Here is a 17,134-nt window from a genome sequence, read left to right as displayed (position 1 = left end):
CGCAAGTTTCTCTGGCAGCCATCATTAAGAACTCTTCTTTGCCTCCCCGGTCATTTTTTGCCCCTAACGCACGCAATCATCCCATAAAGCACGCAATCATCTCCTAACGCACGTAATCATCCCCTAACGCACGCAATCATCCCCCAAAGCACGCAATCATACCATAACGCACGTGATAATCCCCTAACGTAAGTCAACATCAACAGCAACGATTAACGCCAGTCTACTTGAGTAACAACGTCATTTTTCGTTTGTCTTTGCAGCCCTCACAGATCTTCCTTTGGCTATACAGTCCTCACCGCCGAAATGAAAATTCTTTGTTTAAAATCCAGCGAGAAAAACTTGGTAGCGAAGCTGAACACGGAAAAAAGGAACCTTGATGTGTTGTTCAGATTTCCATGTAAGCAAATATATTTTTAGCATTTTTGCACAGAGAGTAAAGATTCTATATATAAGGTCCAACAAAGGAGGAACATGAAGCAAAAATTTACCAATCACAGAGCAGAACGAGAATAAGTCATTCCAGCGTTCGCTTTGAGATAAAAGAGCCTGTAATTGCCGTTGGTTGAGTTTTTATGAGGAGGGTGAATAGGTTTTCGGACCGACAGATTTGGTCTTAAAAAGCGCACGGATTGTGGATTTTTGCGATAAATCGAGCGGATTCGCGGATTTTGAAATCACAGTGGATCGTAGATCAGCTGTGAATTTTGGGGCGGATTCCGGATTGTGCCTTTCTTGATGTTTGGATCTTGGGTACTTAACGAAATTTGGATCATAAATCCTCCTTCAGCCTTGGTCGGGATGTTAACGAGTTCATTCAAATTATTTCTTTTTTCGAACAGATCTCATTTAAACTCAGGCGTGAGACTGTTATTGGAATTGTACTGTGTTATAGTGATCAAGCATGTTGCCTTCTTTACTATTTGTGCGAAATTAACAATAGCATTCAAATTTACCAGTTTACCTTTGAACTTCTGATTCCGAATGTGTTTGTGGTGTCAGATTTGAACAAAAATATTGGTGGATCGACGGATTTGGCGAAATAAAAGGCACGGATCAGCGGATTTGCATACCCATATTCACCCCTCTCTTTTATTGTCCACTACAGTTTAAATCCACCACTACCACAAAAACATTTCACCATCAAGTTCACTGTTTTCTTCGGCTTGAAATTCCTCCTGGCCCTGACTCTTTAATGCTGTAAAATTATGTTTTAAGTCGTTAATCTTTCTCCAAATTATTCAGCCATACTGATATGATCTTACTACAGTTATTTGAAAAAAACTTCAATTCCCTTAGTAAATCTCGTATTTACTTTAACGTTACCAGTAAAATGCCAGTGCTTCTATCCGCAAGTTAACATCTCTATAAAGAAAACACTCAAGGAAGCTACTGTACTATACACCACTCAAAACATAACTATTTTCGCTGAAACAAGTCAGGGAAACTGTGAAGAGTCCTTGAACTTCAAATGGGAAATTGCGAAAGCAAGTGATAAGTCAAGCGAGTTTGGGCGCTTTGTTGTCCATGGTGATGCATTTAACAACAAAACAGGAAAACTGCAATTAAAAGGGAGAGAGTTCGACGAGGGTTACCTGTACATCAGATGCGTTGCATTCATCAAAACTCGGTCAGGCGATGAGGGAGTAGAAACGTACGACTTTGGCTATGTCCGTATTGTTTATCCACCTTTGGTTGTACAGATTGCTGGTAGTAGTGCTGCAATAAAGGGAAATGGCAGTGTTACGTTAGACGCATCAAGCTCTTATGATCCCAATACTCGACTTAACAACAGCAGTGGATTAAGCTTCAGCTGGTACTGCAAGAGAGTGGATGGCAACGTCACGAAGGAGGGCCCGAGTGGCTGCTATGGTCACCATTCAGGGAAGCTAAGTAGTGCCAAGCCGATTATTAAAGTGGATGTAGATAGCATGGAAGCAAATCAGACTTACCTCTTTGAATTGGTTATTACCAAAGATCGTAGGGTATCTAGAGCCACTCATACCCTGGCTGTGTTTCCTCCGTATGTTATTTCTTTAAGGTAAGAGGGACAAATTTACATCTGATAATAGGAAAGATTAAAAAGGTTATTTTCCTTGATAGACCTTAGGTTCTAGATAATAAATACGATGTCATAAAAAATATTATTACCATAGTTATATATAATAATTGATTCTGAAGTCCGCTATTTTTGAGACATTATTCATTCCCAACAGAGCTTCAGAATTTACGGAGACAAAAATTGATTGAATTGAAGACTAATTTAGAGAGCAACATTAAGTATACATGCTATGCATGATGGTCGAAAGAAGAGAGTGTGCAAATAAGCGCTGTAAGAGATCTTTGTTCTTGCTGATGCTGAACTTGCGCAATCAATTGACAACCTAGCACGTGGTAAGAAAAAAGTATGTCATGTTGAAAAACGGCTGAATCCAATCAATAGCCTTTGCAGCCAAGCCTCGACAAGAACAAGAACAAAACAATTACCTTACTCATTCATTCAACTCTCATTAAACGGCAAAATTCTGCTTCCATCAGGAATATACAAAGTGATCAAGCAATACTACTTTTCTCGTGGGAGGCTTATTTGTATGCCGCAAGTAATACTGGTTTAACGCCGCCCTTATACCAAGGCTGTGGAGCCCTTAATCTCTCGTAATATATTGCCCTTGTGTAATTTGTGTGGCACTAGTTATGTTCGGTCTCTCTGATGATTGTTGTTGGTATTCTCTTTACTTTACCAACAGATGTACCATCAATTGCGGTAGCAAAGTCAGCACGAACAAGCGAATGATCATAGAGGCCATATGCAGTGGACCATACTGTCTCGAGGATATCAGTTACAGCTGGGCTTTGTACCAGTTTACCCTTTTAGGAAATGGCCCATCTTGGCTGAAAGTTCAAAACCTTGAAAGTTATACACTCACCAATTTGGACAGTACTAACATCGCCTTCTCTGGTTCAAAGAAACCACTGGAGCAAAAATCTAAGTACAAGGTCGTAACATCTGTCCTCCTTCGTGAAGGAATTGTAGAATCAGGTGAAATGATATTTTACACAAATTCACCTCCAAGCAATCCTGACCACAAATTGGGGTGTGATATCCATCCTAAGAAAGGCCGTGTCCTTAAGACGGAGTTTAATGTCACGTGTTACGGTTGGGAAGATGAGGATCTGCCCCTTAGCTATCAGCTGAGGTGAGATTTCAGTGCAAGTTCCTGCAAAATACACCTCACAATTTTGAACAATTACAACAGTTTTCTCAGAAGATATAAGAACCAAAGGAATATATTCTGAGAATCATGTCCGCATTATAAAATCTATTTTAAGAAAAACTCAGTTAGCATTTTTAAACTGACTATTTTACCACACAGCGCAGTAGAGGATGAGACGGTAATTTTTTTTTTAACTATTGAATTAGCAAAACATCGCCTTTACACGAAATTTAAAATGAACAGTACTTACATGTCGAATCTAAAACATCTATCTGTTTCTGTCAATAAGATATATGGTAAAGTTTTATAGAATTCTATTGAAATCAGTTCAGATTTACAGGAATCAAAGAAAATTCTACAAAATCTTCAAACCGTTTGCATTGACTGATCTTTACAATAAACGTTTGTGCGCAATTGACATTTATGTGGGGTTATTTCATCAAAGACGCTTGAATGACTTCTAAGGTGACGACCCTTGAAAGGAATGATATCATGATTTTGGATGCGATATGAAATTAATTTCTCAAATTCATTAATAATTTATCAAGTTTAAACAAAAGAAATCATGACCGTGACGGTGTTTGGATATCTCATCCTAATTAACATAGATTTTTACGACGTAATTCTCCGTTTTCTCCGTACCACATTTTCAAACACCTCGAAGTTTGTCAAAAATACTCCGCTACGCGTTGTATTTTCAACTCTCTTCTCAGTGTTTGCAAATCTGTTCAAACACGGTCTTCTGTGTTTGATATATTACATAACATATTCGAAGAGACAGGATTCTATGAAGTAAACGGCCGTGATAACTGACCATATATCAAATCTTCTTTTATTTACAGTTATCAGTCTACCGAAGGTCTTGTCATAATTTCCAGTGGAAAGGAGTCAAGTTTTATCACTGGGCTTCCTCAAGGCAACCAGTCTGAGAATTACGTCGTGAAGCTACAGGCGCTAATCTCTGATTCTTTAGGTGATGCATACACTGTCCAGGTCATCGTCCAGGTAAAAATTGAGTGCCATTAACGCACTTAAACATGCCCTCTGTAATAATATTTAATTAATGGTCACAATGCTTGATAATATGAAAAATGCAAATAAATAACTTTACAAGTACTATTCACCTTGGGTGAAGGGAACACCGTGGCTCAATTTGACGATAAAGGACTTGTTTCAACCGGCGAAAGCGCTGCATTACAAATTTACGGATTACGATATTATTCAAATCAGTGTGCACTACATGCTGATACCGCGCTATTATTTTGCTACGTATTTCCCAATACAATACGACACGTTACCGTACAGTACAGTACAGTACAGTACAGTACAATAAGACAATGCAGTATAGTACAGTAGAGTGTAATGCAATGAAATGCAATACAATGTAATGCAATGCAATGTAATGCAGTGCAATACAATACAGTACAACACAGTACAATACAGTACAATACAGTACAATACAATGCAATACAATACAATACAATACAGCGCAGTTGCAGTGCACTACAGTGCAATGTAATTCAATGCTATGCAATGCAATGCAATGCAATGCAATACAATACTATTGTGATGAAATTGCTTCCACGAAACTTTTCCTGAAATCATTTCTGGCGATCCCAAGATCGACAGTTTTTTTTATCCCGTGCTCGGTTAATAAGAGCTATGGTATGGCATGGTATGGTATGGTATGGTATGGTATGGTATGGTATGGTATGGTATGGTATGGTATGGTATGGTATGGTATGGTATGGTATGGTATGGTATGGTATGGTATGGTATGGTATGGTATGGTATGGTCTAAATTGTACTGTATTGTCTTCATCTGTCGGTCCATTTACAATTATGATGCAAACAACTACGGTATAGGAATCGCCGTCTTGAAAAATAAGCCCCGGGGAATTTGAATTCGGCCAATCAGAAACGGCGAAATAAAATAACTAACAAAACGTATCAACGGCTGAGCTTCTTATGTGTCGCTTTATACCGCAGACAAGTGTAACGACTATCACTTTAAGACTTAATGTTGTTAAACATCTTGATATTTAGGTCGAACCCCTCAGCAGCAGGGCGGAGGTGATAACTGCAGTCAGTAAGGCTATCTTTGGACCTAACAGCACAACTGCTAAACTTCTCAGATCTGGAAACCTGCAAAGTGCCACCTTGGAGTCCTATTTCACTCTCACAGCCACTGATGGCGTAGGGTTGTCTTCCGAGGAAACGAACTCAGTAATAACAAATTAGTAAAACAGATGGTAGCGGTGTAGTATAGTGACAATCTGATTCAAATACGAGCAGAAATTACTTTCGCAGTCTAGCTGTCTCTCCGCACTATTACTATAGTGAGCATTTAGCCAATAGCTCGAAATAGCCGAAAAACAAATCCTATTCTTAGTTGTAAACAGAAATTGAAACAGGCCAGGTATGTCGAATTGTAAATGTTTAAATGGTCGCCTACCGAGAGTTGAAAACCTTGGCCCATCCAATAAATGAGTTTTACGACGTAGACGAGGCTTACCATTCAAAGACAAATAAGGGAACTGGTTTCTTCAAGCCATCAAAGAAAGTTCTCATCAGGCTTTAACATAAAATATCCTATGGGATAGGTTCTAGTCGCTAGTCGGTAAGACGCCCTTTTTGCGGTGCACGGGCAATAGTCATGATATCTAAAACGTTTCCTATTTTAATTAATACATTATTGTCGTCGTTGAAGGCAAAGGACGAAGTCTTGAGACACTTGGCTGTAGCTCGACCGCAGACGCTTCGGGAAGTCACACAGCTTTCAGCAGTTGTAAACAAAGCAACTCATCAAAGGAATAACATGACAATTAACGCAATGGTAAGGCGCAGTAAATAGTATCACAAAAACTAACTGGATTGAACTAACAAAGACAACTGTTTGCCAAGCTTAAACTAGTATTTGACGGGGTAAAATATATTGTTGCATTAGCAAAACAGAATTATTAATTAAACTCGATTTAACAGGTAGATTCCATGTTGCAGTGCGTCTGTTTAGTAATTGATCACCGATGACGTCAAAATGTGGTAAGAACCGGCAAAATGTGGCGCACGAGGCGATAAGTGAGTGTGTCACTAATGTTGTTACCACATTTTGACGTCTTCTCAGATCAATTACTAAAAAGACGCACGGCAACCTGGAATCTATTTGTTTTATATAATGAGGAAACCAAAGAATGTTAATGACGTCTTTCATGCGTCTGTCCTTCAATTGATCATAAGAACCAGTCAAAATTCGAGAATAATTTCGAATTACTATGAAGCTGTATAGAGGTAAAGGAGGAGAATTAAAATTGGACACTTCGTCGTGAGATCATTAGGTCCTTAACTCGACGATTATCTCAATTTTATACGCGTTTGTTAATGGTACTGCTTTCTGCAGTGATCATTCCTTAGAAAACTTAGTATCCTTTGGTAAATATCATTAAACGTTCTATTTACTTGTAATGTACCGCCACTCAGCCATGATCAATATTTGAATGACTGAATGAATTAATGAATGAATGTTTAGCTAGATATTAACTAATTGTAGACACTAAATGAACATTCCAAATACAAAATTTAAAAAAATTAAAATAGGTATCTTACGGATTTTAATCTGTTTTAAAATTCACAATCGTTTTAAAATCTTTCAAAATTTACAATTTTGAATTTGTTTTCAGTAGAATATTCACAAATTTGTGAGTTTCATTATGAGGTGATAAAATTCCATTGTAAACGTGGTTAAGAGATACATAAGCTACAACTTGTGCACGTACCCTCAATAAAAGGAGTCAGGTCTTTCTTTTCATACTTAGCAGTCTTTTAATTTGTCTTCAGAGGAATGCTGCTGCTTTGCTTCAATCGATGACAAATCGCTTAAATACAGAAGCTAGACACAGCCAAGATGTAAACTTGATTCAACAGGTTGGAGCTGGTCTTCTTAACAGAATGTCCTACGTTCTTAACATTTTGACCACGAACAGTGAACAGACGGACGCAAAACAAATTGGCAAGGCAGTGAAGAGCGATGGGCAGCTTGAAAAGTTCGATGCAAAATTAATTAAGGTGTGAGGTATTAAATACTCTTAAGAGGTAATCAAATTTACTTAGCCAGATTCTATTGAAATCTTTACGAAATCTTAAGCAAGCCTGGCTTTCCCATACGTAATGACTTCTTCATAGCACTAGCTTCGATCACGGAATGTAAGAAATCAAGAAGAGATGTAGAGAAGTTGTTCATTGTCATCATCAATTTATAAACAATTGTAAGTAAATAGCTTTAAATCAATAAAAATTAGTAAAATACAAAAAATGATCTGCCCTAGCTTGACAATGCAATGATTTGCACCGCATGCATCTTCCCGCTCATGAATGGTAATGTTACAATTACTATCGTTATATATCGTTACTTTTATCGTTATCGCTATTATCGTCATTTTTATCGTTATCGCCGTCGTTATCGCTGTCGTGCGCTGTCGTCGGCTATCGTCGCTGTACTTATCGTTATGTCGTCATCGCTCTTCTAGTCCTTTTGTTTCTTCTCATTGCTACTATCGCTCTCTATCTCTCCCTCTCGCTCTCGCCATCGTTATCATTATCGTTATCACTGTCGCTATCTTTATAGTACTCCTTATCGTTATACTTATTGTTTCTTTATCGTTATCATTTTGAAGGAGAAACCAATTATGATCGAACAGTCAGTCGCATTAATGGACAAACTCGGCACTGCCTTACTATCCACCAAAGTTGTTGGTGAGGCAGAACCCAGCGTGTTTAAAACAGAGGAACTCTCCATGGTTCTTGACCGACAGACTCCGTCCGTGTTGGTAAGAAAACTTCTTCAAGTGCCCGATGGCCATAGTGGTATATCTTTTCCATCGCAGAAAGTACTGACCAAGAACTTCCCGGTCCCCGTACATTCGTTAGATGTCCAGGTAAGTGATCAATGTTGTCACTTTTGGTTCTGTTCTCTGGAACGAATTAAATCGATCAACAGCCCGTTTCAGGTTTAACACATAGGCATTTGTTAATGCATTTCGGGGCTAGTGGATAAGTGCAAATTGTTTATACAATGAATAAATTCTTGTGTTTCTCACTACTTTCACACACACACGCAAACTCACCATCGCTCGGTCAGATTTAAGACGGTAGTGGAATAGCTCGTCGAACACTCACAAATAGGATTCTCTTTTGTTTCCTCGGGGAAATTCTAGCCAGCCGATTTTCTCAGCCCCAATTTCTCACTATTTTACTTTGCTATTAATGAGCGCAAGTAGACTTCGTTGCCCTTCATCAAATCGTCGAGTTTTCAGCAAAATTGTGCTTTTATAATAGACGAAATTTACGACGTAGACAAAATTTACCCCTTAGACGAAAGTGACGTATTAGAGGAAATTTCCTGTTAAGACGAACTTTACGACTCAGACAAAATTTATCCCTTAGATGAAATTTACGACTTAGACGAAATTGACGACTTAGACGAAAGTTACGATTTAGACGAAATTTAGCCCTTTAAGGAAAAAGGTTCACGTTAACCTTTAGAGGTTTGTCACGTCCAAGAGATGTAGCGCGTTCTGTCATTTCCATGTAAAAATACCTAAACAGAGGCTCATTAACTTTGCTTCACAAACAACGCCTTCCAAACTAAAATGTGGCATTCCAATTTGGAAAAATTCCGAAGGGTACTGGTATTTGATGCCGAAAAAGTTTGTGTTTCCGAAAGGTTTTGGCTTATTGGAAGGAGAAAAAGAAGTGTTCAGTTGAGTCCGCCAGGGACAATACATCCAATTTCACCAAAATGTACAATTTAATGTAAAAAAAGATCGTGCACCCATCGCGCTTTCCTTTTTTGAGAGATTCAGATTTTCTGATCTCCCGGCCCACAATCCATCTATGATTCTAAAAGGATTCAGAATTTCTGATCCCCTAAGACTTTAATAGTTTCAAAAAACTGATCCCCAGTCCGCAACCCGTCAGAGCAAAACAGTCATCTATTTATAATTCTAAATGCATTCAGAATTTCTGATCCCCACCACCTCACGGGACAAAAACGGCTATCTGTTCATGGTTCTAAAAGTATTGCGAATTTCTGATCCCCCTCCCCCACCAAATCTGCTAACATGATAGAAAGAGCTGTCGATTTATAATTCTACAACATTTCAGCATTTCTGATCCCACATGACTTAAAGGGATTCAAAAATTCTGATCCCCCAGTGCATAACTTATCAGAACAAAACGGTCATCTACCCATAATTCTTAAAAGGATTCAGAATTTCTGATCCCCCTTGTCAGGTGACAGGACAGAAATGGCCGTCTATTTATAATTCACAAGAAATTAACTAGATGTCTGATAGCTAAAAAGTAACGATTGGATAGTAACTTTAAACACATAACAGACAAAAGGATCACAGAGTAAAGGGCATCAGAAAAGTACACAAATGAAATATTCACAGCTAGGTCATTATTAATAACGATTTGAAACCACGCCAAAGGATGGAGACAAAAATTGCAGTTTCATTTCGGACAGTGAAAGGTTTTATTTTCAATTCAAAAAGATATGAATTTAGGCTCCAGAATTACGAGCTGTTGTTTAAAGTCCACATCAAAGATAACAAGAATTTTAATCAGGACTCAGCTGCCGTCTGCGCCACCTCCGTTTTCTGCTTTAATGTGTTCGTTTCGGATTGAGGGCCGCTATTCTTGCCTTTTTTTTTCCCTCTGCTCTGCAATGAAGCAATTGAAGCTAAATATTCTTATAAATAGCGCTAGAATTAACATTGTTTTCCATTAATCAATTGATCGGGAGTGTATTCTTTTGTAAAGAATAGTGAGCAGTATGTAGGCAATGCGGTAGTGAAGTGTATCGAGCGTGATCTGTAGCTTCAAATCAATTCAGTGTAAACTTTAAGTTACCTCTTCAAAAAGCACACTAACAAGCTATTATGCAAGCATTTCATACATAGGAAATGCATGTGAATAATTTCTTCGTTACGGGTGCTAATAAAATCAGGAGAACAAACGTTTTTCTTGTGTTTCAGTGATCGCGAAATAAATATAACAACGAAATTTCTTCAGCCACAACATTGATTTCGATTCAAAGATTGAGCAGCTAACTGTAATGTTGAGCAACAATTATGATATACTTACTTTTCTGCGACTTGCCTTTCTTTCACCGAAGCAACCAAGATACTCATTTGAACTTGGACAAATCATTCCATGCTTCTTGCTGCTATTGACAATGTTGGATTCGAAATTGCGCGCAAATAACCGACTCCTTTGGATAGGGAATCTGCTGGTCAAAAGTATTCATTTATCAGATTGACCGAAGGATTATGGGATCGGACGGAAACACCAAAATGACGGGCAAAGATCGTGGTCAATGTTGTTAGGATTCGATAACAAAGCTCTCTGTTATTATATAGCCTTGCTCTACGTTGGAAAGCAGTCACAAATTGTTTACAGATGTCCGTTGTTATTCCAGTTGAGTCAAATCCCAGTAAAGGTGGAAAAGTATGAAGTTTCGTCGGCAAAACAGTGTGGCAATCAAACTATTTGCCAGCAGCTGGCGGTTTCTCTTACACTCGTCAGGTTTACAGAAAGGTTATGGTTCCTGCAGCTTTCCAAGGTAAACTGATTTTCTTGCATAATTTGTGACGGTTCTTAAAATACTGGAAACGTTCTGGCCGGTTAAATTGATCGTGGAAGATTACAGAAGATGCAGATGCTTTAACACACTGTTAAGTCTTGTTGATTTCGTGAATACAAATGTTCATTTCCTAAAGGAGTTATGAAAGCAACTGTATTCAACGCAACAATATACGAACAATTTCGTGTTGGGAAAATCATTCATTGTAAAAGTACAATAAGTGCAATAAATGTGAGCTCTCTCATGTAGTTTACATATACTTCTTATATATCTAGTGTATATCTTGTCTAGGATCAACTGGGCATACATATGTAGTATACAACACCTAAAACACAAGATATCAAAAAGCAACATCCTTCACCTTTTTGATTTTCAGGTTGATGGTGGTGCTCTTGAGGTTATGTTAGATGTGCATATTACATTATCAAGACCATTTGTTTGCCACTTTTTACTTGAGTTGCAAAAGACTGATGTTATTTTCATTAGGGTGGTTGAAGTTCTCTTTAATTGGGCAGTGTTCCAAAGGTCCTTTATAATTTGGCATTTCTTTATGCAAATAGAGGTTATTTAGAACAGCAGATATAATTCACAGCTAGGTTACGGAAAATTACTTTTAACCACTTCCAGACCTTTGTACATAAGTCTTGCCATAATTTGAAAAACCCATGATTCATGGATAAAATAAATTGAAAAAAAATACTTTTATGAAGAAATTACTGTAATTGAAATTTGAAATTCATGTCAAGAATATTTTGTGCTTTTCCGGTCATGAAATCTGTTTACATTTCATGAAAATTTACTGAAGAATGTAAACATTTACTAGACTCCAATTTAAGTAGCTGAGAAGTGTTTCAAACAGGATTTTAGAAAGATATATGTTAAATTTAAGTAAGTTTTGTGATAAATCGCAACATAATGGAAACTCATTTCCAGCCAGATTTTGTCCTCCTTTTGCATCTGGATGTGCCTGGTTTTTGGTATTAAATTTTAATGTACAACTGTAGCAGGTTTAAATAAAACTATTAGTTATTTATACATTTTCCTATGTAAATACAAAGGTTTCACTTAGGTTTAGGATTTGAAGAGCAGTTATCAAAGATCCATACAAAATGAATAATGAAGAGGTTTCAATAGTTAGCTATAGTTTCACCACCTGTGACTAAGAAAGCTTTTGGTTAGGTAAATATTAAAGTGCTGCATGTACATGAGTGATGGATAATTTTTTAGATTGGCTGCTATCTTTTTACTATCTCTGGGTTTTGGGTAGGTTATCACAGTGTGATATGAGTGATGGGTAGTTTTCAGATAGGCTATCTTTTTACTAGATAGGATAGTGTTTTATTGTTCAATGTAAGGACTAGTCTTCAGAAAGCCTAGGTTTTGGCTTACTACATTAGTGGTGGTTTTTGGATAGACAAGTTAGTGGATAGATAGGCCATCTAAGTATCTGTTGACTATCTACACAGGAAGCTAGTTTTTAGCTAGTCAATCTATTTCCTAATTATCTGATAGATAGATATTAGTTAGCTTTAAGCCATGTCAAAGATAGCTATCCTCTATCTACAAAACCTCTTGGATAGAAAAAAGAATAGAGATTTGCATCCCTCAACCAGGAATGAGATAGTTGCAAGCAGCATGAAGTTAGTAATAAACTAGTAATAAGATATGATTGTTTTTGGGAGGGCTTCTTTAACTGAGGACAGCAAACTATTGCCAGCTACCAGGAAACATCTCCAAGATGAGTATGCCAAATTAAAAAAGAAAGAATAGAATGGCTTGTAGCATTAGCTACAATACTTGCATCCATATCTGTCAGGTCTTTATAAAAACAATTTTACCCACACTCTTCTCCTTTGAGCATGGTTAAACTGGTTGCGTAACTGAAGTGTGAATGAACTGGTAGCCCACTCAAAAAGTTAGATTGAAGATGTAAAAACGTGTTGGGCAAAGCTAAAGTCCATGGCCTCTGCTATATGACAACAGGTTTTTGGAGGACACTGTATACATGTATGTAGAGTACATTGACCCACTTAAATGTATCAACTGCAAATTTAAATGTTCATGTATATTGCAGTCTTTAATTGTCATCCCTGTAATGTACTGTAGTGTTCCTGAACACTCTTTTTGTTTTATAACAGTGAGGTGCCTTGTTTCCATGTTAAACAGAAATTGTTAGAAATTTTTCTTTCACATAAGGTGGGCAAATTCTGACAGAGAAAGTGGAGTCTGCATTTATGCCTACAGTTGTGCAGTTTGAGTAATCTTACTGTTTTGATCAATTCTGAACTTTCCTATCCTCTTAGGTACTGTTTGATATTGTTTTTTTAAACTTACAGCTACTGTAATTTTGAAGTGCATAGATCATTGTAATACAATGTGTGATGTTTACAGTTACTTATATTAATAGACTGCTGTGAAGAAAATTGTTCTTCATCACTCTCTCAGTATAATCTGAGTGTATGGAATCTGTTAAGAATTATGCTATATTTGTATAAAATTTCTAATTGAATATTGTTATGAAGAAAAAATATTTTGATAAGACATTGTTCAGGCAGGCAGCAAGATCTAAACCCTGTCTTCAGTGTTATGATTTAATGTGGCTACATTGGATGTAACACTGGCTTTGCAGGGGATCAGAAATTCTGAATCTTCTCCTGTGTTCTTTGGGGGATCAGAAATTCTGAACCCTTTCTAGAGTTCTTTGGGGGATCAGAAATTCTGAACCCTTTCTAGAGTTCTTTGGGGGATCAGAAATTCTGAACCCTTTCTAGTGTTCTTTGGGGGATCAGAAATTCTGAACCCTTTCTAGTGTTCTTTGGGGGATCAGAAATTCTGAACCTTTTCTAATGTTCTTTGGGAGATCAGAAATTCTGAACCCTTTCTAGTGTTCTTTGGGGGATCGGAAATTTTGAATCCTCTCTTGTGTTGTTTGGGGGATCAGAAATTTTGAATCGTTTTCTATGGAGGTACCTCTCGAGACAAGAAATTCAAAAAAATCATTTGGTTTCTTATGCGTGACTTAAACATTACATTTCAGTTCAAATAAAGAATAGGAAATTGCTCGGAAGAATTTTTTCATTCCTTGCAAACAGGGAAACTTTTCCTCTGAGTTTTAACACCAGTTTAAGATTCTTAGTATATTGCAAATATCGTCTTTGGAATTAAATGGCAATCATAGATTTCCGTCTAAGCTCTACGTTTCACTTTAGGCCAATTTTGCACTCATTTCCAACGAAACTTCCAAGCCTGCAACGTAAAAATAACTTTTCTCCGAGACAGGTTTCTATTTTACACCGAAAAAGTAGCCATTTTTGAAGTGGTTCTCAGTATTTACTCTGAATTTTATCAAATTGGAACACCACATTTTAGTTTGGAAGGCGTTAAACATTTTGCCATATTTTCTTTTTTCCTTTCTCTTAACTGCTTCTCAGAACTTCTTTTAACAATTAGATTGACAAGTTAGCGTTAAGGGTAATATTTTGGTTTAATTTTGTTTATTTACTCAAATTTCTTTAATACTTTTTTTTTCTTATTCTCTCTTTTTATTAAACTAGATATTGTTTACAGTAATAGTAGCTCGCCCCGAATAGCTTTGCTTGCTGCGAGCTACTAAAGCTTGTAAACTTATTATGTATCAGTAAAAATTGATGTTACTGCTACCGTAACTGCTATTTCAAATAAACTTGGTTTCCGATCTCGAAAATCCAGCATGTCAATTAAGTGTGGATGCAAAATTTAGAAAGAGGGCGGCGACCAAAGAAATTGCCGCAAAGCTCAAGCCACCCCAACCTCTCCCCTCCCGCCCCGAACCGAATGAGAAATTCCCCTACAAAGACGGTTGGCCAAATTTGCTCTTGAAATATGATGCAAGTAAAAAGGGGGCAGATGTCACCTGAGAGCTGGAATTATCGTCACGAAGAAATATAACATTACGACTGTTCTCAATTCCTCTACAGGTAATAACATTTGAATCAAACCCATTCCTTTGGGACATAACTTCTGAGAACGTCACATCAGACGTGCTGGACGTCAGCATAAAGACAAATGGGAGTCATGTTCAGTTTTCCCAGCTTGAGGAGCCCTTTGAACTGTTTATTCCGTTAAAAAAACAGAAAAAGCAAGGGACAGATGACAACTTTTTCGTGAAATGGAGCAATAGTTTTGAAAATATTCGCTACCACAAAATAGTTATTCCATCTGATGGAGCAGTTGCTGTTATTAATATTGTACCTGTAGAAAACAATTTCTTAGATGTTTTTATTAGTGCTGGATTCAGGCCTACTCCCGAGAACTACACCTATAGTACGTATGTACCCAATTATTCATATTGCAGAAAGGTTGCTTCTAGTACTGACTCCGAGCAGTGCAGTTCCATATCGCCCTACAGATTGCTTGTGTCAAGCAGTCTGACTGGTGCATCAGGAGATCATTACATTGGAATTTTGTTGTATAAGAACTCCTCTGGCGATCTGAGAATGAATGACACAAGTTCAAAAGGGAATGTTCACAGACGCCATTCGCGATCCATCTGTAATAGTAAGAGTGGTCGCAAAAAGCGTTCCTGTATTGGAGTGAAAGATCCTCCAAACACCCCTCAACCCAAACCAAAGATCATCAAACCGCCATACAACTCAACTGTTGATGTTAACTACACGATGTCTGTATGGATCAGTAGCTGTTTGTATTGGTCGAAGGAGAAACAACAATGGACAAACGACGGATGTAAGGTGATTATTACTGCAATTAGAACAAGACTTAACAATCAGTGACATCAGCGAGCGATCAGTGAGTAATCAACTGATTAATTATTGATTTTTACGATGATCAGATATATTATTTTAGAAAACAGTCGTAAGAAAATACGCGCGCTGATTGGTTAAAAATCGTGTTTCTATTACTCGATGAAAACACAGAACTAGCACGAGCTGTTGACGTAATGATGGCGCGTGCAAAGAAAATTTACATTTTGATCAAAGTGAACAAGTTGTTTTCCTTTTTTTTGTCGCAGTGTTTTCTAAAAGAAATAGAAAACACGTTCTCCGTGTTTCTACCGAGTTATAGAAACACGATTGAAAGTTTGGTAGAACTCGAATAAGCTGTGGAAACACTCGCCTGCGGCTCGTGTTCCCACAGCATTTCTCGTTCTCCCAAACTTTCACTCGTGTTTCTATAACTCGATAGAAACACGGTACATGTTTTCTAATTATTAAATGCTGCACATGTATCACGTTTCCGACATTTTCTTTTATTATAGCTGACTTTCCTGTTATAACTCTTTATATAACAATTAAATGAATGCGCGCGCTCAGATTGGTCAGTCAGTCAGCTATGGTTTATTGTGCCAGTAAACTCATAGAAATTTCGCGTGTCTTCTGAATTATTATATAAAAGCAATAGACCACAAGTTTTTATGGTTTGGAGGTATGATAAACCACTTGGGATGTTAGAAGAACACGAGAAGAATTCGTAAATCACTCGCCTGCGGCTCGTGATTTGCGAATTCTTCTCGTGTTCTTCCAACATCACGCGTGGTTTATCAGCCTATAAACCATAAAAACTTGTGGTCTATTGCTTAATTAGGTTAATGAGTAATAATACGCAAAGAGGAATTGTACATGTAAGGTTAAACGAGGAAAGTAACTAAATTCAAAGGAATCGATTCTCCTCTCGTCTATTGCAATTTTTACAACTGTCTAATTTCTCGCGCGTTGATTGGCCTTTTTTATCATCAATAAGAGTATAGACGGATAAAATTTTCATTTATGCAGCTTTCAGGTTCAACTTTCAGCTGTCGAACTGTCAACTTTTTAACCAATGAGATTTTATGGACTTCTTTAAGTAGCCAATCAAAAAGCGAGAAAAGCTATTGACAATGTTCTCGTCATTTTAAAAAAAAAATTCACTTATCTTTATTTACGGCAAGTTTACGGCGTCTTTTCCCCTCATTTGTTGTTTTTTTTCTTTATTTTGGATTTATCATGGTTTGTGTTACCAGAAACCTATGTCGCGCAGAGGACTAATCAATGTCCTCAAAGACTGATCATGAGGTTAATGTCTAATCGATGGCAGTTTTTTTGTGGCCTATCGATTATTCATCGATTACTCATTTATCATAAGCGATAGTTGACAGTGACTAATCAACTGTTGGGGCCGGTAGGGCTGGGCTTTGCATGCCCTCCAGTAGGTCTGAGGGTTAATTGAAAAGTGGAAATTAAGACTGTGAATCGGATACTCATGCTGAACATCAGCATTATCCACTGCTATTTACTGAGTATCA

General features: G+C 37.4%; 1 protein-coding gene and 2 long non-coding RNA genes across 3 annotated transcripts in view; 2 read left to right on the top strand and 1 right to left on the bottom strand.

Moving 5' to 3' along the window:
• LOC110056192 (polycystin family receptor for egg jelly-like) overlaps positions 1–17,134 on the top strand; it is a 30,248-nt gene that overhangs the window by 5,901 nt on the left and 7,213 nt on the right. Inside the window, exons 7-15 of the mRNA XM_089293032.1 lie at positions 264–400; positions 1,330–2,041; positions 2,748–3,197; positions 4,058–4,220; positions 5,262–5,441; positions 5,926–6,051; positions 7,050–7,277; positions 7,886–8,146; positions 14,814–15,584. Of these exons, the coding sequence (XP_089149158.1) occupies positions 264–400; positions 1,330–2,041; positions 2,748–3,197; positions 4,058–4,220; positions 5,262–5,441; positions 5,926–6,051; positions 7,050–7,277; positions 7,886–8,146; positions 14,814–15,584 (3,028 nt within the window). The remainder of the gene's footprint in view (positions 1–263; positions 401–1,329; positions 2,042–2,747; positions 3,198–4,057; positions 4,221–5,261; positions 5,442–5,925; positions 6,052–7,049; positions 7,278–7,885; positions 8,147–14,813; positions 15,585–17,134) is intronic.
• Positions 9,718–10,504, bottom strand: LOC149111338 (uncharacterized). The gene is made up of 2 exons (XR_016208225.1): positions 10,359–10,504; positions 9,718–9,934 (listed from the first exon to the last, which is right to left on the bottom strand). It is a non-coding gene; the product is annotated as an uncharacterized LOC149111338 (long non-coding RNA).
• LOC149111337 (uncharacterized) lies at positions 10,554–13,301 on the top strand. The gene is made up of 2 exons (XR_016208224.1): positions 10,554–10,836; positions 11,234–13,301. It is a non-coding gene; the product is annotated as an uncharacterized LOC149111337 (long non-coding RNA).

The sequence above is a fragment of the Orbicella faveolata genome, unplaced genomic scaffold (assembly GCF_042242905.1).
Source record: "Orbicella faveolata isolate gen_17 unplaced genomic scaffold, um_ofav_v1 contig_24, whole genome shotgun sequence".
Lineage (NCBI taxonomy): Eukaryota > Metazoa > Cnidaria > Anthozoa > Scleractinia > Merulinidae > Orbicella > Orbicella faveolata.
This window is presented reverse-complemented; position numbering and strand designations above follow the sequence as displayed.